Below are 22,098 nucleotides of genomic sequence, written 5' to 3'. Positions count from 1 at the left end.
GAAGGGATATCTACACATATTTGAAATTCTTCTGTAAAAATAAAAAGTCTCTTTCCCATTTATTTATATCTCTACAGACTCATGTATATTTTGTATGGACTCATGATTTATTTTGTACTTTAGGTTGTACTTCAGTGCTATGTTATTTATTCTGTTGCTCGGTTTGTTCCAGCTTTGGCCTTTGGGAGGTCTTTCAGGGTGGGCTTCTGTGTCTTTTGACATGCCTCCATTCTCCAACAGAAGGGAAAGTGGGTGATGGAGAGTGGGCGTGGGGGGGAAGAATTGATGGAGAGGTATCATCAAGTAGGTGACAGGATGGGATCTAGAGCCATGGTGGTGATGGTGGGGGCTTGACCTTAGATACCAGCCTTGATGATGATTACAGTATCAGGAGGGAGGGTCCAGAGAGCATTGCAGCCAAGTTTGTAGTCATTGAGGGTAAGCAGTAAATACTTTATGGTTTTTTCCCAGCCACATTGAACTACTTGGGTGCTTAGACACGAGGGTAGAGAGTGTTGTAGCATTACGTACAGATACAAAAGATAAACATATAATACATAGTAGTTCCTAAATGTCTGTATTTAGCAAAATAAAAGGTACTGGGATAAGAAGAATATTCACATAACCAGATAAACTGCTAAATTCTTAAATGAATGATTAAAATATATCTGAGAAGAAGATTATGAGGAAAGCTATACAACTTTATTCAAGGAAATAAAAAGACCTGAATTTGAAGCTAAAAATATATTGGATAACTCCTTTCCCTTAACTTCAATCTAGTGGGGGAAGGTTCTTATAAAATATTTCAGGGTAGAGAGAAAGTCACTGATAGGGTGGGAATAATCAGTCTTGCCTGAATGAAGAGGCAGAACTTTGAGGAATTAACTTGGACAGATTTAAAGGCCAAGTTTAGAGATGGATAAGGTGAGCTAAGGGTATTCTGTTCGCAGAGACTTTGAAGGTTTGATCGTGTTTTTAGGGGACCAAAAATGCTATGGCTGTGGGAAACCTTGGAGAAAGAGAAGGCCTCATAATAATGCTGTCAGAATTAAATGGACCATGTTGAATGCTGACATCTGTGGCCTGTTATTAATTGAGGTCATCACAAGGGCTGAGTACGTCCAACCTGAATGTAACATGAAATTAAGTTGCTTTAATGGATGTGATCCACTGGTAGAATTGGCAGTGATATTTGATTTCTGTATATTTCTTACGCTGGAGTTAAGATGCCTGTTTTGAATTATTACTTCATGGTAACTGTATGATCCTGGGCATATTCTCTTTTATGCCTGAGTTGTCACACTTGTAACATGAAAAATAGTAAAGTCTACTTTGTAGGAATTAAATGAAATTTCATGTATGTTTCCAGTAGTGCCTTATATACAACATTTATACAATTATATACAATTTCCAGTAGTAACTTATATACAACAAATAATGGCTCTAAATTTTACCCATGTCTTCAGATATTTCATATATAATAATTCTCAGATGCTTATTTCCTACTTACTCCTTTCTAGAGGAATGTAACTAGATCTGTATGTCTAACTTCCTCTAGTATGTGTCCTTTAAAATGTCAAACAGGCAATTTCACCATATTTAAATTCTCCCCAAACCATTGGTCTACCGAAACTAATATCTCAAGTTATATTACACATTGATAAACAGCATTATCAGTAACTTGGGAATCCTCTTCGATATTTCTTTTGCTTCCCCACTCCAAACTAAATCTGACTTACCTAGAATTGCTAGTTCTGCCTGTTAACCCTCAGACCCACACTGCTCTATTAACACTGCCACTGCCATGGTTTATAGCCTAGGATATTGCAGTTGCCTCCTAAATGGTCATCTGGCCTCCAGTCTTGTTTGGCATACAGTAAATTTCCAGTAGTATTTGTTAAATGAATTTGTCTGAGCACTGATCTTTTCATTACTCTAGTGCTAGAATGGTCTTAACAAGGAGTTCTGTTCATGTCAGTCATTTCTTTGCTTAAAACCTTTTAGTGCCTTCCCATGGCTTTCACTATTAAACTAAATCCTTTTGTGTAGCATAAAAACTTCATGATTTTTTCTTCCAGTACTTATTATTCCTAACTGCCACCCACCCTCCTCCCCCAACTCCAGCATAGCTGGGCACAGAAAGCTTGTACACTAGCTACATGAGCCATGCTGAACTACTTGTGATAGATTTGTGGCCCTTTATTTATTTATTTGTTTATTTTTTGGCCATACCGCACAGCATGCAGGGACATTAGTTCCGTGACCAGGGATCAGACCCATGCCCCCTACAGTGGAAGTGCGGAGTCCAACCACTGGACTGCCAGGGAATTCCTGTAAGGTTTTCATCTTTGTTCAAGTTTCCTGTGTCTGGAATGCCCTGCTCACACCCCGCCACCATCCCTTTCTCACTTAGCCTTCATAACTCAATTCGGCACACTTAGGAGGTTCCATAGGTATTAGGTGAATTTCTTCAAAGGGCTTATCTTTCTCTAGTATCCCTAGTCCTTATTAGCACAGTCTATGTCATTATAACAAAGCACTCAATGTTTGGTGAGGGAGTCAGTTAATTTCTGTTATGTTTCTTAAGAGGTTTGAACAGTTGTATTTTTTCCCAGTACTAATACAGAATAAATGCTCCTTCTTTACTGAAATAAATTGAATTAAATTAATAGAATTACCCTCTGACCTTTTGGGATCTTTTGGGAAAGTAGTGTACTTTCTAAAATTGAATTCTAAAATCTGACTTCACAAAGCAGGTAATTAGAAGTATTATGGAATGATTAATTGCTCTGTAAATAATTGTGTTTATTTATCTCAAGAGTTCTCAGTGCAACTAAGAATTTGCTTCTAGTTCCTGCTTCACATAGAACAGTGGGAATTATTCCTTTAGCACATATATTTTGAGCACTTACTGTTTGTTAGGTGTTATGCTTAAGTGCTTAGATGAAAAAACTGGGGCTCTGTTATCAAGAAGCCTACAATCCAGTGGCGAGACAGCTATGCAAAAGAGTGGTTACAGCTCTGTGTTGGAGGCTGGGATGGAGGAATAAAGAGGAAGAATGTGTGGGTAAGCCTGAGGGTAGGGAAATTTTCATTTTTAGATTTCTGTTTATAATTTAAAACTTACAGGAGATGGATAACTTTCTCCTATTCAATAATTTTTAATGATTTGGACTTATACATTATATGGGCTTTCAGAAACTATATCTCAGTAATATTCATAATAACCTTATAAGGAAAATACAGATTCTTGGTAAATATTAGATTAAATAAAACCTGAGATTTGAATGTAGTTTGTCTTACTGACATTTTCATAAAAACATGTATGCTGAATGCTTAAAATGTAAAAGTGTCTTTAAACCAAGAAGAAAAATTATTGCCCTGATTAACTGTATATTGTTGGTAACCTAGGATATAAATATTTATTACCATCTGTATTGACAGAAGTACATGCTCTGTGGTTGTGTCTGTATTGAGCACTGTATTAAACTATTTGTGTAATTAAATGGACTGTTTGAAAACTGGTTATTTAATTTTTTATTTCATCAGAGTATCTAGAAACAAATCTGAAAAGAAACGTAGAGATCAGTTTAATGTTCTCATTAAAGAACTGGGATCCATGCTTCCTGGGAATGCTAGAAAGATGGACAAATCTACTGTTCTACAGAAGAGCATTGATTTTTTACGAAAACATAAAGGTACATTTTTAACTTTGTAAACTGGATTTTTTTTTTTGAATAATAACAGACTGTCTCTTAAAGCATAATGTGATGGAATCTTGGCAGTGATGGCTTGAGACTGTATGCTTCCTAACCATTTTTAAGAAAAGGAAATAATTGCCTTTTTAAAGATTTCCTGGTATGTTCTTTCTTTCATTCAACAAACATGTATTTAGTGCCTACTAGTATATCCTAGATTCTTGTGGTGCAGGGTAACAGTCCTGGCCCTCAAGTAACTCAGGCCAAGGGAGACAAACATATAAACCGCTAATTGCAATGCAAGTAATTATAATGTGAGTAGTGCTCGTAAACTGTAAACTTTGTGTGAGAACACAGAGGAAAGAATGTGTCAGGGAAATCTTAACAGTTAATTTTTCAACTGAGTCTTCCTGTTAGCTTAAGAAAAACAGCATTTCACATGGAGGAAATAGCATGTGTAAAACCAGAGAAGCAGGGAGAGTTCAGTTTAACTGGAGCATAGTTTGAGTTGGAAAGTTATGGGTATATTTGAAAGAGAAGCAAGAGTCAGATCATGAGAACTTTATATGTCATTTTAAAAGATTGCTTCAGTGCATATCTAGGAAATAAAAACACTGTTTTTTTTTTTTTTTTTCCCGTACGCGGGCCTCTCACTGTTGTGGCCTCTCCCGTTGCGGAGCACAGGCTCCGGATGCGCAGGCTCAGCGGCCATGGCTCACGGGCCCAGCCGCTCCGCGGCATATGGGATCCTCCCAGACCGGGGCACGAACCCGTATCCCCTGCATCGGCAGGTGGACTCTCAACCACTGCGCCACCAGGGAGGCCCAAAAACACTGTGTTTTAAAGTGATTATTTGTTAATCAAAGAAAATCACTTTGAGTAAATAAGTCATGAAAAGAAAATTTTAAAGAATGTTAAGTATTTTGGTACTTAATAAATGCTACTTAATAGAAAATAGGTGAAAAACTTGTAAAAGGACATTTCTTTTTCAGATGGAAATGAAACTGCAGAACTTCTCAGAAAGAGAATTTGTAACTAGTGCCACTATTTCTTGCTAGCTCACTCTGTGATACATTACTAGCCTGGTTTATGCTCCACCACTGTTTAAAATTATTTTTTGTTAATTTAATTAATGCCATGACCCCCCACCCCCTCTGCTACCAATAAATCGGTAGCTTTTTCTTATATTTCATCCTATTCTGCATCTCTGAAGCACTGGAAATTTTCATCCGTCCTCCACTGGCTTCCTTTTCCCTTGGCCTGAGATACACTGAACTTCTTCATTCACCTCTCCCTCCCAACTGAGCTAACTTCTTTCCTCTTTCTTTTTCTGCCCTCTGAACGTGACATTGCTCAAGGTCTTGTCTTTTGTGCCCTTGCTTTCTCTATGCTCCTTCCCTTGGTTTTGCCTCTCTCTTAAACTACTAAATCTATATTTTTAGATGCAAACTTTTCAGGTTTTTTTTTTTCCAGGTAACTTCTGGGTCTTTGTTTTATGTGTCCTCAGACTCAACGCATCTGAAGTTGAATTCATTTTCATTTGTCAAGTCATCTCTTTCTCTCAGCTTTCCTTTTTCCATTTTCACACCACTACCCTTTCAATCCCCTGGGACTGAAACCTGAGAAGAGTTTTGCATTTTTTTCATCTTCTGTAGTACAGTATCACAGTTGCCAGTTTTGTTGATTATTCTCAAAATTGCTGGTCTTCATTTTTATTGCCACCATTATCATTACGTTTTATCTCTACAAATAGTATTCTCACTAACTTCAGGGCCCCTTGTTAGATAGCACACTCATTCCTCAGACATTGTAGTTCAGTCAATGATTGTTGAATGAAATGAAATAATATGCATGCATAATTATTTCCCCCTGACAATAGAGGATTCATTTTGGCATTTAGATATTTTTTTCAAAATTGGGTATATGATTCTCACACCAAAAAAATTTACCTTAAATTGAAAGGTAATTCTTATATACTTCTTACTCTAAAAATAAACCTGGGTTTAACTAAACTTGATGGGATTTGCTTATGGATTTAAGTCCTTTTTTCTGAATGTATATAATGTGAATTTGAAAAGCATGACTATGTTCCACAGAATTAGTAACTATACTTCTCAGTTACTCTTCATATCTAGTACAGGCATTTCCAATATGCCAAATTTTGGGTGCCAATTTAATATGCTATATTTATATATCTGGTAATAGAAAAATCAAAACAACTTAGTCCATTTTTTTCACCGCAAGGTAGAGTATATTTTGTAGAGTAAACTCTATGACATAGATTTTAATTTTACTTGTTTGTTTTAATATGTCCACATTTAAAAATGAAAAAATATTACCTAAATAGTTCACATTTCATCATTTATGAACAGTTTTCTCATAACTAAATCCATTAGAAGTATGTTGCAAGATAAACTATAATTATTGTGTTAAAATGTGTGCCTTAAGCCAGGGATCTGCAAATTTTTGACCAGCTTCCTACCACTAAGAAAACATACCAGAGGACACTAAGCAGGATTACTCTGGGTTTATTACTATAAAGTATTTGTCTAAAATTTTATTTTAGTCTCCTTGATTAATTAAGAATAGAATACCTTAGACTGGAAAGAATCTTTCTGCCTGGCAATAGACAGGCCTAAAGTCATTCTTTTTTTAATTTTTTTTTTTTTTGGAGTGAAATAAAGTCATTCTTTTTTAAAAGCAGACTGACTGATCTCCTTGGCTCCTTTCCTCCAGGTTTACATCCTTATGTCTGCTCTAGGTGCTACTGTTTGAACGGCAAAGAAAGGAAGGGGAAAAAGAATATATTCCTAATGCTTGGTCTAATCTGCTTGTTCTGATTCTTGTTTGGTCATTGTGTAAAGCAGGAAGCAATCTCAGGCCTGTCAGCAATACAGGTTCTCAGAGCTCCCCAGAGAAAATCCAAAGAGACTGGTATTTTCAGGAGAGCAAATCCAAGGAGATAACTTGCTACATTAGCTCAAATATTTCCTCATCCCCAAACTTGGACCTCCTGATAATCTACCTAGACCAATGAATGTTATTGACTATGGTTTAGAGTGGGAGAAGGGAAGGCAACTTGTAGGACTTTTGTACCACCACCCTCTCCCTGTGGTTGGACTATACCGCTAATGTGTCAATCTGTTTACAGAAATCACTGCACAGTCAGATGCTAGTGAAATTCGACAGGACTGGAAACCTACATTCCTTAGTAATGAAGAGTTTACACAATTAATGCTGGAGGTATGTCCAGATTTAATTTTTGAAAAGTTTTATTTTCCTTAAAAAAGAAATCACAGGGGTTACCAATTTTAGTATAGTTTTAACAATATTAATTTAATATTGAAAGATCTTAATTCAGTGTAAGTCAATCAACTATCTCTTCAGTTAAAATTAACTGATATAAGTATTGTAAGGAAATAGTACTATGTGGTAAAATAATGCCAAATCTTTGTGGTTTCAGAATCATCTGAATCTTTGAGAGGCTTGGTAAAAGTCAGAAACCTATAACTACCAAGTTCTCTACCTGGACCACAGTAACATTCAAATGAAAAATAAAATATATTATTCATCACATACTAAATATTATTATGAAATGTATTCTACTGGACAGTAGGATTTTTTTAACAAATTAAAATCCACCTAAACACAACATAAAATGGTAATAAATGAAGTATTTTGAAAATATTAAAATAATAAATATACATTGAAAGGCAACTCTTCTCAATTCAAATAGAAACTTCTAAAACGAAATAAGTAGATGTTCTTTTGCGACAAAATTATTTTTGAAAACAATTCAGGTCATATTTGCTTAGAATTGCAAAACTTAATAACATACTATCAATTATAAAATCCACAAAAATTTTGAGTCACTCATACCTATTTTACTTTTTTACTTTTTAATCATTTCCTATTTACATTAATAAGGTATCATCTATGCACACAAAGTACGGAGTTCAGTATCAGATTTCCATGAAAACTTACAATAAACAAAGGTGGTATACTTTGGTGGTAACAGTTAAGGACAAGAAAAATACATATGCAGAAGAAGGTAGACATGGAAGAAGTAGAGGAAAGCAGTTGAGGTAGGAATATATAGAGGTTGTTAAATAATTTACATTTCTTATTCTGTTTGTTTGGGTCTGTTATTTTAGAACTTAAGCATTTTTCTGTGTGGTGTATGTATATGTAATAGCCATGTCTCAGGTTTCTTTGTATATTGACTAAAGCCTAAAGCAACATTATTTTGCAAATTAATGAACTATTTTTCTGTTTATACTTTAGGTGGAACAGTTAATTGCTGGATTAATTAAGTCTTTACCTATTCAGCAGAAATGTTACCATATGAAAATTTGTTGGAGTATAAATACATTGTGTATATATTTAAAGCTGTGCTTAAAATCTGAAAAATAACTGAGCACTTTTCACATATTACCTCTGTGAATCCTCACAATAATCTTCTGAAGATAAACTATTAGTATCCCTTTCTAACTTTCAGATGAGGAAATTGAGGAACAAAGGGATTATGAAATTTGCTCAAAATAAAACAGTAATTAGCTTAGCTAGGACTCACTGCAGGAAGACTAGCCTCTGGTCCCTGTGGCCCCAGCCCTTGTGCCCACTGCCACTCATGAGACTTGTTTTCAGTGAAGGCTAGCCGTGGCACAGGACTTTTAGCTTAGTAACCAGCAGTCAACTCTTTAAGTTAGTGGACACTTAAATTACAAACCAAATAATAGTTCCAATTTTGTTAAATTTTTTCTCCTCTTAGAAGTAGTTTGCCATTGTCCGAAATTATCTCTTTAGATAGAAGTAATACATTTATGAAAGGATACACACAAGCTAATGTCTATAACCACAAAAAGAAATCAACTCATTTAATTCCTCTTTAATTTTTTCTTTGATTATTTCTTAATGTAGTCATTTAATAAGATCTTCTGTGTTAATCATAAGCTATTTATGTACCCTGCTTTATTGGTATGAAAAATTTTTTATAAATTCATAAATTGATGTAATATCCACACTTAAGAATCTTAGCAAGGTAAATTACCTATTCACTAATAAGCTAAATGGAAAGCATTGTCCTCAAATTTTTCTTTACAATGAACAGATTTTTTAAATTAATTGCCATGTAGTGCATATGTAGATAAGTGTTAAAAAATAAAGAGTCTAGAGATTGTAACATTGTATATAATATGCAACAGAGAAAATTTAAACATGTTAATTTTGAAAATATAAATTAGTTATCTCATGATTATCCTCATTGCTTTTAAAATTACATTCCTAAAAAATACTACATTTATTTATTTTCAATATGTCAAGCATATTTTTGATTTTTAGTGAATATTTACAACTACTAAGTAAATATGCATTTTAAGTTCATATTGCCAAGATTGAAGGATATGTATAAATGTGTGTACTGTAACCTGGGTCCAACTAACCTAGCTGTGTTACTGTTTGCTGGTCATGTTGATGAGATTACAGGTAGGCAGTCTGGATACCCTTTTCAGTAGAATTTCAGATGTAGGCTATATCGTAGAATGTTAGAGCTGCTAGTAGAGGAGTTGGGGTCATTCAGCTCAACCTCTTCGTTTTATGGATGAGGCCTGGAGAGGCTGCAGCTTGTCTGGTCAGATTGCTAATTAATTCAAGAACTCAGACTAAGATCTTAAAATTCACTTATACCTTATGTGTTGGCTGTTTTTCTCCATTCTTCCGTTGCCACCCGTCCCTCTCCGTCTTGTCTCTGTTGCTTAAGGAATATTCCTTGCTACCTTTGCTGGGGGCGTTGAGAGTAGCCAAGGAAATTAGGGCAGTTTACCCTGACCAGACCTCTATGCAAAGTCATCTCTGTGTGAAGTCATCTCCTTGTAAGGAGTTCTTTCTCCTTGGCAGCTGGCAGCTCTCTCCAATAATGTACAAGGGAAGGGCCAGTGCCCTGCCTGCCTCATCACAAGGTGGTTCTGTCCCCTTCCCTAGAACTTCCATCCAGTCTTCCCATATTAAACACCCACTAAGGAAACAGCGAAGGTTTACACAGGACTTTTGTTGTGGGTAAAGTAGATGTCAAATAGGAAGATGAGTTTTAACTAATGAGCCCTTTCCCTCCTATCATACAACGTGGGCAAGGGATAACCTTCAAGGTCTTCAGTCTTGGTATGAGGATGTCCTTCTGTCTTGATCTTCCTTCCACATCTCTCGAGTCTTCCTCCTCAAGGCCCCTTCAGGTTTTGGTGTACCTACTTACCTTCTTGGGAAATTACATTCCTCCACTCAAAAGAAGTTTGAGCCCTGGATCCCTTCTTGTGTTAAGACTTGGCGAGATGCTGGTGGAGGCTTTTCTCTGCTGAATCTTTGCCTGCTTTGAAAGAGGAAGGAGCAGGCTCTGGTTCTGGGAGTGGGATCAAGTCATTAAGAGTTCTGATTTTAGTTGATTCTCTTCACAGACGAGAGCTGCATCCTAATTCCTAGCAAATAGAGATCATCATAGAAAATGTAATTTGCTTTCAAAGATGACACAATCTAGCTTCACATGAGAAAAGCATGTCCTTCTTAACATCATTTTGACCCTTTTCCTTAGGAAATAATACCAGCATTATTGTACCAAGGAGTTTTTGTAAAAATTTCATGAATTTGCTTAAAGTATAAGATTTTCACCCCCTCCTCTTACATTAGCCAAGAATGAGTTTGAGCCATTCTAGAAAACAGGCATCTACTCAAAAAATAAGTACTTTCTGATATCCAAACATCTCCCTCAATGGAAGGGGAGGTGGGGGATGCCTTTTTCCCTACTTCCAACACGTACCTCAGCAGTTACTTGGAGAGAGGTTACTCTAACTCTCAGATCCATAAATTACATACAGGTTATTTTTTACTTGCCACGGGCCACACATATGCTAGGTGCTGCAGATACAGTATTGGAGGAGTTATACATAGTTCTCCCTAGAGATTGTATCCTTTGAGAGAACCCTATACTTAAACAAGAAATTCAAATTTGGTGTGATAACTTTTTTTTTGCGGTACGTGGGCCTCTCACTGCTGCGACCTCTCCTGTCGTGGAGCACAGGCTCCGGATGCGCAGGTCCAGCGGCCATGGCTCACAGGCCCAGCTGCTCCGCGGCATGTGGGATCCCCCCGGACCAGGGCACGAACCCGTGTCCCCTGCATCGGCAGGCGGACTCCCAACCACTGCGCCACCAGGGAAGCCCTGTGATAACTATTTTGATAGGAGAAGAGGAACTCCTCTTACGGTGTATCTTTTCTGCTGTATATCTTCAACATCTTTTCTATTGCATCTTCTTTTCCTTCAGCCTGCAAATATATTTCAGTTACTTTTTAAAAAAATGACTTCCGGGCTTCCCTGCTGGCGCAGTGGTTGAGAGTCTGCCTGCTGATGCAGGGGACACGGGTTCGTGCCCTGGTCCGGGAAGATCCCACCTGCCTTGGAGCAGCTGGGCCCATGAGCCATGGCTGCTGAGCCTGCGCATCTGAAGCCTGTGCTCCGCAATGGGAGAGGCCACAGCAGTGAGAGGCCCGTGTACCGCAAAAAAAAAAAAAAAAAAAGACTTCCCTTGATACTTTGTCCCCTCAAAATGTGTCCTTTCATGAACTTTAGAAGGGAAGAAAGAGTGATTTATAATAGACTTCTTATCATCCACCCATCTCTAAACTCATTGTAGTGTGACTCACCTTCCTATTGAAATTACTCTTAAAAGTCACCAAAATTCAGTCCTCATTTTCTCATTCCTTGTCTTATTTGATTCTATGTTATACTGAACCATCCCTCTTCCTCCTCATTCACTTTGTCATTCTTTCTTCCATTGACTTAATCGACAACGGTGTATTCTGTCTTTGTCATTTTCTCTGGTGCTTTTGCTCCTTCTCATTCCCATAAATAGATTATTCCCCAAGGATTTGTCTGGCATTCTCTCTTTTGCAGATCTCATTTCTTCAGCTGCAACTTTGGTGCCTAGGATTCTCAAATGAAAAACTTTGTGATATGTGAATACAGGATTGCTTTATTATTATTATTACTATTTTATACATTTATTTTTAAAAATTTTTGGCTGAGTTGGGTTGGGTCTTCGTTGCTGCACACGGGCTTTCCCTAGTTGTGGCGAGCGGGGACTACTCTTCATTGAGGTGCGCGTGCTTCTCATTGCGGTGGCTTCTCTTGTTGCAGAGCATGAGCTCTAGGCACGCAGGCTTCAGTAGTTGTGGCATGTGGGCTCAGTAGTTGTGGCTTGCAGGCTCTAGAGCGCAGGCTCAGTAGTTGTAGCGCACGGGCTTAGTTGCTCCGCAGCATGTGGGATCTTCCCGGACCAGGGCTCGAACCCGTGTCCCCTGCATTGGCAGGCGGATTCTTAACCACTGCGCCACCGGGGAAGTCCCAGGATTGCCTTATTATTAAGTATTGTTCCCCTATGCTGACTTCTCTCCTGAACTCTAACATCACATTTCTTAATGCTTGTCTAAGTCTGTCCTTCTGTATTCTTACTGCTGCTAATTTCATTTGGATTCTCCTTAACTTCCCCAACTATTCTGAAGGCCACTGAGATTTTCCTCTTAATTCACTTTTTCCTCTAAATCCATTTTACACACTGCTTCCAGACCGCTCTTGAAAAAAGTCCATATGTCTTGCCCTGGTATTCAAGGCCTTTCATGATCTGACCTCAGCCTACTTTTTCAGCTTATTCCCTTTCACTTTATTCCCCATGTATCTCCCTGTGCTTCAGTCTGTACATAATATTTGTCTGTTAATATATCCGAAGGTGGTAATGTGTTCTTTTGTGTGCCAAAGACATATTATTGGTGGCCTATGTGCTTCGGAGATATTAACATCTTCAAATAAGGCCATTGTTGTATAATAACATGATAAAGGTAGAACATTGTTTCTACCTTTTAGAAACCAATCATCCAATAATGGCCATGGAGTGATTTTTTTTTTCCAGAAGCATTTTAAAATGCACAAAGATAGATACTAAGGTATTGTAAAGGGGAAAAGCTAGCATTTTGACAGTGCTCTGGAAATTTCCACAGTTAAGTCCTTTGTCATTTATCTTAGATTTTTATTTCTGTCCTGTGAAATACTTTTTTCTTTTCATTTAACTGACCATTATGTTTAATTTCAGGCTCTTGATGGTTTTTTTTTAGCAATCATGACAGATGGAAGCATAATATATGTGTCTGAGAGTGTAACTTCATTACTTGAACATTTACCAGTAAGTATAAAACTCCTGTGATCATCTTCTTATTTAATGCCTATTCTAAACGTTTTAAAGCACTAAGAAGTGGACCCCTCAGAGCAGTGCTGAACAGCGGTTGGAGCGGGGATGAGACCTCTAAATATGTCTCTTGTTTTAGTATGTCTGTATTTTCTCAGGTCAGTCATAACTCTAATCTATAGTGACTGAATATTCAACTACCACTTTATCTAACCTCTATTCTTCTTGCCCTCTTTATTATCATGCTGAGTTTTCAGTATTAACTTTTTAATCAGTGTGGTGAAGACATTGCTTAATCACTGAAATTATCTTGAGAATAACTAAATTTCTACTGAGATATTTGTTGCAGCTAAATAATAGTTTTCTCAAAAGAATGACTTATAAGAACATACTGAAAATAATAGATACAGAACTTTTGTGCTCTGTGGCTTGAGTTGATAATATTTTAATGGCCATATTCAATTTGTTATTAATATCAAAAGGGTAGATAATTCGAAAAGAATTATAATTTTGATTAGAATGGTGAATACCTGAATTATGTATTTGCTGTTTTACTTAACATATATTTATTGAACATCTGCTCTGCCAGGTACTATGCTAGGTGCTCTGCTACAATTGACAGTTCTTATGAATTTGAAGTTTTTATTGAATATGTAATGTTCTTATCTAAGATGGTGTTACCCAGAAACTGGGTTCGCCTCTTGGTGGGTGCCAAGCCAATAGACCCAACCAAGCCAAAGATTGGGAGAAGGAAGGATTTATCATAACTCATAGCAAGTAAGGAGAGCACGGGGTGGTGGTGGTGGGGGGATCTTTCACAAAACATTGTCTCCCCAGACAGCAAAATTGGGGAAGTTTTAAGCTAAGGGCACATGCATATTCAGGAAGGGGCTTTAGCAGAGGAGAATTCAGCATAGAAGTGGGGCAAAGGTTGACAGAGTCCCAGCTTTACTTGACTGAAGTCAGAAAAGGTCAGCATCATCGTTATATCCTCCACTTGGGGTGGGGGGCCTTGGTTCCTACAGAACTCAGATGTATTATTATGTATATCCTTTGAGAAGGAACTAGGGCTCTGCTTTATCCCTGCAGTATTGTTTGCCTGCCTTTTCTCTCTCCCTGCATTCCTTTGTTCCCTTCAGATCATTAAATACTGAGATCAGGGCAAGCATTGTGGCCAGGCTTAGATTACAAAATGGCTTCTCTTATGTCAAGAAAGCTATTCCTGGTTCTCTTTCTCCAGGGACACCCTAACTTATCTGCTTACAGTGGGGCTTGTGGTGTAAATATTTTGAAGTTACTTATAAATTACTCTTAAAATGCCCATCTCTTGAAAATGTGTAACAGTACAGAGTCAACTGTTCTATAAGGATCTCTTTCAAGAGATGTTGAAAAGCAGTATCTCCTTCTCTCTGATTACTCTGCTACTTTGTAAAGAGAATGGACTCTATACTTAAAAGGCCAGATTCTAAAAGGGTACTTTGTTTCTGAAAGCCAGGCAGTAAGTAATTTGCTAATTCCTTCGGGTCGCACAGAAAATGACTTGGCTTTACTGCTTCTCTAGGGGCTTTCTTTACAAGTAAGCTCAAACAATAGGTGATTAGTTCAACATCTAAAAATTGTTAGGGAATAGACAGTGAGATTATAGCAACATGTAAGTAAACTACTATGGGCAGAGAAAAGGACAGAATTTTCTAGAGGACTCTTTTTTAAAAAATGTTTATGGGGCTTCCCTGGTGGCGCAGTGGTTGAGAATCTGCCTGCCAATGCAGGGGACACGGGTTCGAGCCCTTGTCTGGGAAGATCCCACATGCCGCGGAGCAACTGGGCCCGTGAGCCACAATTACTGAGCCTGCGCGTCTGGAGCCTGTGCTCCGCAACAAGAGAGGCCACAATAGTGAGAGGCCCGCGCACCATAATGAAGAGCGGCCCCCACTTGCCACAACTAGAGAAAGCCCTCACACAGAAATGAAGACCCAACACAGCCATAAATTAATTAATTAATTAATTAAAAAAATATTTACATAGTGAAAAAAGCCAGGGAAAGAAATCCTCGATAGGATTAAGATATGACTAAGGTTAAGATTGAATAGTGGACTCTAATAAATAAAACGAAAGAATGTATATAACAAAACAGAAGCAGGCTCACAGATAAAGAAACTGGTGGTTACCAGTGGCGAGAAAGATGGGGGGAGGGGCGAGATAAGGGTATGGGATTACCCCTACTACGTATAAAATAGATAAGCAACAAGAATATATTGTACAGCACAGGGAAATATAGCCATTATTTTGTAATAACTTTAAAGTGTAAATAACTTTTGTAATAACCTTGTAAAAACTTTTGTAGTAACTTTGGAGTGTAATCTATAAAAAAAATTGAATCACTATATTGTGCACCTGAAACTAATAATACTATAAATCAACTATACTTCAATTAAAAAAAATAAGGTTAAGTAACTTGCATAAAGGTATAGTTATATATATGCTTTTAAACCACAGACATTTTTATTGGATTTTCTTTCGGTTATGTATTTATAGAAACTATGTAATCTTTAATTTAGTCATAGGGTATAATTTGCAATGTGGTCAGACTTTTTAAAAGCCTGCTTCTTGGGCACTTTCCCTGGACTTCATTGAGAATTAGATTCCTTTTCTCTGTGTTATCACGTTACCTTATAAGTACTGCCACTGTGACACTTACAATGAATTGTAATTTTCTGTTTATTTTGATAATGGTAGATGTAAGCTTCCTAAGTGCAGGGACTTCATCTCTGTATCCATGTGTGCTGGCTAATTTCTCAGAGAGGCACTTAGGAATTATTGATTGAGTATAAGAAAGTGAGTAGATTATTTGATGTAGATGTTTTAAAAACTCCTTCCTAATGGCACACTGGTGTTGGATCTTTAGTGAGGGAATATTTAATTGCATTTTGAAATAACAACATGTCTACCACAGATCTAGTTGGAATCCAAGTGTTTGATCATTAACATTCTCCCCTCAGTGAGAAACCTCATCACCATTCCCTCCTGGATTTTTTTTTAACTTTTAATTTTAGAACTATTTGTAGATTTATAGAAAAATCGAGAAGATAGTACAGAGAGTCCCATATGTCCCCTACCCAGTTTCCTCTGTTAGCAACATCTTCTGGATCTTTTTGATTGTCTTGTCAGCCAAAGCATGTAGCAGGTGAACGTTTGGGCAGAGGAGGTCGCTGCTGATCCAGCAGACTGATTTCATTCCATGCGGAGTGAATAGTAGCCTTTATTAAAACAGTTTTTTTTTTTTTTTTAACCGCTCTCCAGTTACAGTACTCTCCTTCGCATCACTGACACTGTTGTATGTTATTTGAAGGTTTGAAAACAAAAACACAAGTGTGTTTTGAGAAAATGAAGTAATACTTGTTTAGGATCAAACACAGTAAGGAAAAAAGTATGTGATTTTCTGTTTTGGCTTACCATTAATAATTAAACTGTAACAGATGCTAAACAAAAGGTTTAAAACAATGGTGTGTGTGCCTTTCTTTGTATTTGAACATGCATACCTTTTTGTCTAAAACAGAATTTTGGCTCTTGCCCAGAGGGGGAGAAACATTAGCAAATCTCTAAATATAGACTTTAGTGTTTATAATTCAGTTCTGTTGAGAAATTAAAATTTGCCATCTTAATCAGTGGTCAATGTAACAACATTTTTTAATTTAAATTTGACTGTAAAATTGCAAGACTGATTCTATAGGTCCTGCAAAAATTTTTTTCTTAACTTTGTCATGTCATACTTATGAAATTAATTTAGGTACATTTTAACCTATTTGTGGCTAATAATCAGGAAAGGAAATTTATGAATTTTTTTTTTCCTGGTGTGGCTTTCTACAACAAAATTATGGGGTCATACCACCTCCATGCCAGAAGGGATTTTAGACGTCCTTAGCCCAGCCCCTTTTTGTTTGTTAGAAGCATACATGAAACCCAGAGAAATTGGACTTAATTGTACAATTTAGTGGAAGTGCCAAGACATAAAGTTGGGTCTCTTTACCAGGAACTTAAAATTTGTAACATTCTACAGTTTAAGATTGTTTTCCTCATACTTGCTTATATGTGTTCCTGAGAAGAGAGTATATTAAATTTGTTACCATGTAATATAGGGAGGAAGATTCACCATGTTACAGCCTAATAGAGTCCAGGACTAAAAGTGCCACTATTAAGATACTGTATGAGCGTTTCATTTTCTACTCTTCTTAACTTGGTAATTTTGAATTATAAACAGAAGAATGTGCTAAGAAAGTCAGTACCATCTTTGGTGTAAATGCAGTATGCAGAAATAACAATTTAGAATTTTTTCAATAGTTATATGATTATTGGTGAATAAATACTTTTAATAAGAAAACAAATATTTGAAATAAGCAAATAAAGCTTACTTGAAAGGGCCAGAATCTCTGTTCCTTATGCCTGTACATAAGGAACATAGTTGTTGAAAAATATGTTATATCCAACATATACCTGACATTTTTTTGGAGGAGCTTTCAGTCCCTTTTGAGCAGCTACTCTCTATAGCAGGTATTTGTCAGTTTTTTCGCTGAGGAAAAGATAATTGATGATAGTTGATAATTTCCACTGAACGGTTGCATTGACCTAATGTAAAGAAAACAGCCTATTGATTTATATCATATGGCAATCAGCAGGATTTACATTTCTTCATGAAAATAATTGAGGGAGACAGAAGGATCCAGATAGCTGTCACTTTCTTCTCTTTCCTTTGAATTGTGCTTGGGAACTGAGTGGATGGTATGGCAACATCAAATATGATCAACTTCATTTAGAGATTGGAAGTGTAATGGTTAATGGAAAATCACACATCAGTTAGTTGCCTACTAAGTCTGATACTTCAGTTTATCAAGTGTCTGGGGAAGCAGAATGGTGGAGAAGTAGTGCTTGTGATTACACCACTCTGTATACTAGATAGTCATATTATTTTCTCTATGCATATGAGACAGCCTATAGATTTATAGATAAAAAAGCAAGGGTGACAAAGGTCAGATCATAATTTACTGAAATAGTGGAAGAAATGTCAGTAAAAGGAAATAATTGTAGGAAACTGTAATCATCTCCAAAATGAGTTTTAGTTCTACAAATAGGTATCTTATTTTTCTATCAAGACTATTTTTTACATTAATGTCAATGCCTATATTTTAATACTTTATTTTATGAAAAAAGGCAATTTTCTAGCCTTTTTTGTTGTTCATGCCTTAATTTTTTGTTTATTCCTTCTGTTCTAGAGACTTTTCAGACATTCAGAAAAATTCCTTGTTAAAATGCAGATATATTTTTGGTGTGGTTACCCCTTAAGGCTTATCAAGTAACTCCTTAATTCAAAATAATTTACTGCACTAATAACCGTTATGTGCAAAGCTCAGTGTTATTGTGTCTTGATTTGAAGGATAGGAGATAAAGGTGTAAGAGATAGGGCCCTTTAATTCACCCACAGAGCGGTAGGACATAGAGATTAAAATATAATTAAATATTTTTGATGGGAAATGAAGGATATGAGTAGTAATTACTAAAGGAACTTTATTATTTTTACTGTGGATTATGCAGTTAAGGGACATATTTTTGAAGGAAATAATTTGAACTGGTCTTTGCAAGATGGAAGGGTACAAACATGTGGTGAGAGAGGGGAAAGGTCCTCCACCTCATGAGGTGGACCTTGAAGGCTAGAGAAGATACAGAAGGAAGAGTGTAAATGTATTGCTTGTACAAGAGTGGTAAACACCCCTTTTCCCACCTCTTACCATCCACAGTGGCTTTTTTTGGTTACTGTTTGAAGCTTTTTTGTTTTGTTTTTAACAATCTTTACAGTGTTTGAAATACAAACAAAATAAAAGTGAAATTTCTTAGTGGAACTCTTAGCCCGCTTTCACAACTCCTTTTCACTTCCCTTGCCCTCCATGCCTACCTCCATAGTCTTGGAGATACCACTTCAGTAACCCCAGGATTCCACAGGGCAGTTTGAAAATGTAGAGAAGCCAGGTAGACTGCATGGGATTTGGCAGGAAATGTGAAGTCACTAAAGTTTTGTTGTCGATGGTTCTTACGGATGGGCACTGTCCTATTCACTTTTGATTCCACAGCCATGGCACATTGTAGGCCACCTGTTGCTTGTCAAATTACTGTTGATTAAAGCCATATTTTAGCAAGGATTATAATGCTCAACACATAACTTGCCTTTTTGGGAAAGAGGGTGGTGATCTTAAAGCATGGCTTTTTGACAATGGGATACAGGATAGATGGCTGGAAAAGATGAAATAAAAAAGAAAGGACACATTGGACAACTGAAATGACACCAAAGTCAAGTCTCCTCTTCATGTAGCCTGTGGCCACTCCTGTGGTCCTTTATTTTAGTGTACACCACCATAACTTACCAGAGTTTGGGATGTATGGTAAGGCTACATCTGGTAGCCTAAGATTCTTCTAATCAACTTTCTTAGTCCTGTTATATTTTACATGTTCAAATTTGAAACTCACCTTTGCAGATAACTTATCAGACTTTCAGAGGTCATATTGATCATGAATCTGATGACACTAGTCTCAGAGGCAATGAGGTCATGTTAACCTCTTTCACCTTCTCAGTCTTGTTTTTTGAGTTGTGCTCTGTAACATGACATTTGTCAGTTTTTACAGATAATTAAACGTTAACCATATGCTCATCTGATGTTTTAAGAGTGATTATGTACTTTTAAAATAAATGTCTCTTGAATCACTATAATTATTTAATTTTTAAAAATTTCTTTTTCAGTCAGATCTTGTGGATCAAAGTATATTTAATTTTATCCCAGAGGGGGAACATTCAGAAGTTTATAAAATACTCTCTACGCATCTGCTGGAAAGTGATTCATTAACCCCTGAATATTTAAAATGTAAGTAGTAGTTACTAAGCAAAAATTTAAACAGATTTAGTTGCGTTATCCTTTACTTTTGTAATTTTGTGACAAACCCAGGTATGTTTAACCAAATTAACATATAGCATCATTCCAAATACCCTATTAGATCCTTTTTAAATACTAACATATGATGGAATTATGACCATATTAGAAGGCTGAACTCTTCCAGAATACATTGAAATCTCATCTTTTTGTTATAATATGCCATAAAACTGTATTTTACACAAAAATGGAACTTGCAGTATATTCTTTTTAATTTTTATATAAAATCTTACAGTGTTTAATGAGAGAAAATGAAACATTCTCATTTTCACCATCACTAACCAATTGAACACTGAAACTATGGGGCAAGACTTCTATATTTAAAAAAATTATTTAATAAAGGAAATTGTTTGCTTTATTAATTAAACAGAATTAAACAGTAATTTATTGGATATGTCTAGTGTGCCAGACATTTGTGTGCTATATCATAAAAGTGCCAAGAATAGGGAAAAATAGTCCCTGCCTTTAATAAGTGTAAAATACCATGGTGTAATCTGACTTTTCTCCTAGATTCACTGAACAAATTAATTTGACCAGAATACCTCATTTTCTTGCATAAATTATCCTGTGTAAAATCTGAAATCATTACAGCACTACATTTGGCCATTAGTGATTAGATGCCTTATTTAGCTACTTTTTCCATGATTCTTAAGTTTTGACATTTCTGGTAATACTGACGTGAATCATTTTAAAGGTTCTTTATATTTTGAATCTTCAAATTCTATAGAACACTAACCGTTCAAGAATTGAGATACACATACACACACACACACACGTGTAAGTATGTGTGAACATACATCTTTGATAAGATAGCCTGTCAGAAGGAGTTGAGAAGAAGAAAAACTGGAGACCAGGAGAATCCATTTGAAGCCTATTTATAATTGTTTAAAAATCAAGTTCCTATGACATTGACCAAGAGACTAGTCTTTCACCTAGGAGAAAGATTTGGGTTGGATATAATGATGTAGAGGCCAGTTATAGGCCTGTAAATGGTATTTGAAGTCACGGATTGAATGACGTTGCTTGAGGTAAATATATAGAGTAAGGAGAGAAAAATTAGAAAGATGGAACCCTGGGCCATGGCAAGAGGTGGACAATAGAGGAGTCTGCTTTAGAGACCTTCACAAGGGCAACATTGTCTGAAGAACTGAACGAAAGCCTTTGGCAGCAATACAGACCTTAATCTTAGGCTTCCGTTTCCAAGATCAGGCAAGAATACTTTATTTAAAAACTTTATTTATTTATTTATTTATTTATTTTTGGCTGCGTTGGGTCTTCGTTGCTGCTCACGGGCTTCCTCTAGTTGTGGTGAGTGGGGGGCTACCCTTCGTCGCAGTGTGCAGGCTTCTCATTGCGGTGGCTTCTCTTGTTGCAGAACACGGGCACTAGGCGCGCAGGTTCAGTAGTTGTGGCACGTGGGCTCAGTAGTTGTGGCTCACGGGCACTAGAGCAGAGGCTCAGTAGTTGTGGTGCATGGGCTTAGTTGCTCCGAGGCATGTAGGATCTTCCCGGACCAGGGTTCAAACCCATGTCCCCTGCATTGGCAGGCGGATTCTTAACCACTGTGCCACCAGGGAAGTCCCCAAGAATACTTTTTAATAGAGAAAAGCCTTAATTAAATGACTTGCAGACCTCCTGCTTAAAGAACTGATATACAAAAAAAGTTATTTCTTTTTTTGTATTTGAAAAGGATGTTTCATGTCAAAGGAGTAAACGAGATGTAAAACAGCGGGTAAATTGCTTGGAAAATTCAGGATTCTGTAAATATGCCATTTGGGCCATAATGAAGGTGAGGTAGTACAGGTGATGTGATTTGTGTCTAGAGAAGGAAATAGGGCCTAATGTTTCATGCTAAACAGTTTGGTTTTTATTTTTTAACGTAGTGAGAAGCCAGTGCAAGGGGATTTGGGTGGTTTTGTGGTCTGAAAAGGAAATCTCTCAGGTGGAAAATTTTGAAAAATAACCAGAGTGGAGATTAAAAGGATAGCAGTAGAAGTAAGGATGGAGAGGAAAGCATGCATTCGATTGTTGAGTGGATAAACTCAGTAGGACTTGGTGTTAGGCACAGGTGTCCAAACAGCTAGGGATCATCAGTGGGGAAGGTTTTAGGAAGAGGGTAGTTCGAGTTTGAACCTGTTGAGTTTGATGATAAACCCATTCATGATAATAACAGAAGAGTATGTGTTTGATGCTGTGAGTGAAGAG

The 22,098-nt window shown here is 36.8% G+C and overlaps 1 protein-coding gene across 10 annotated transcripts in view; it reads left to right on the top strand.

Moving 5' to 3' along the window:
- The window catches only part of CLOCK (clock circadian regulator), a 135,839-nt gene that overhangs the window by 74,870 nt on the left and 38,871 nt on the right, over nt 1-22,098 (top strand). For 8 of the 10 annotated variants that reach the window (XM_082606493.1, XM_082606492.1, XM_082606495.1 and 5 more), the window contains 4 exons: nt 3,550-3,698; nt 6,850-6,941; nt 12,830-12,919; nt 19,707-19,827. In XM_082606493.1, the coding sequence (XP_082462619.1) occupies nt 3,550-3,698; nt 6,850-6,941; nt 12,830-12,919; nt 19,707-19,827 (452 nt within the window). Of the gene's footprint in view, nt 1-2,922; nt 3,068-3,549; nt 3,699-6,849; nt 6,942-7,659; nt 7,784-12,829; nt 12,920-19,706; nt 19,828-22,098 lie in introns of those variants that run through there. The other 2 variants (XM_082606497.1, XM_082606491.1) reach the window with 2 other exon arrangements.

This window comes from Mesoplodon mirus (assembly GCF_964341445.2).
Source record: "Mesoplodon mirus genome assembly, chromosome: 2".
Classification (NCBI taxonomy): Eukaryota; Metazoa; Chordata; class Mammalia; order Artiodactyla; family Ziphiidae; genus Mesoplodon; species Mesoplodon mirus.
This window is presented reverse-complemented; position numbering and strand designations above follow the sequence as displayed.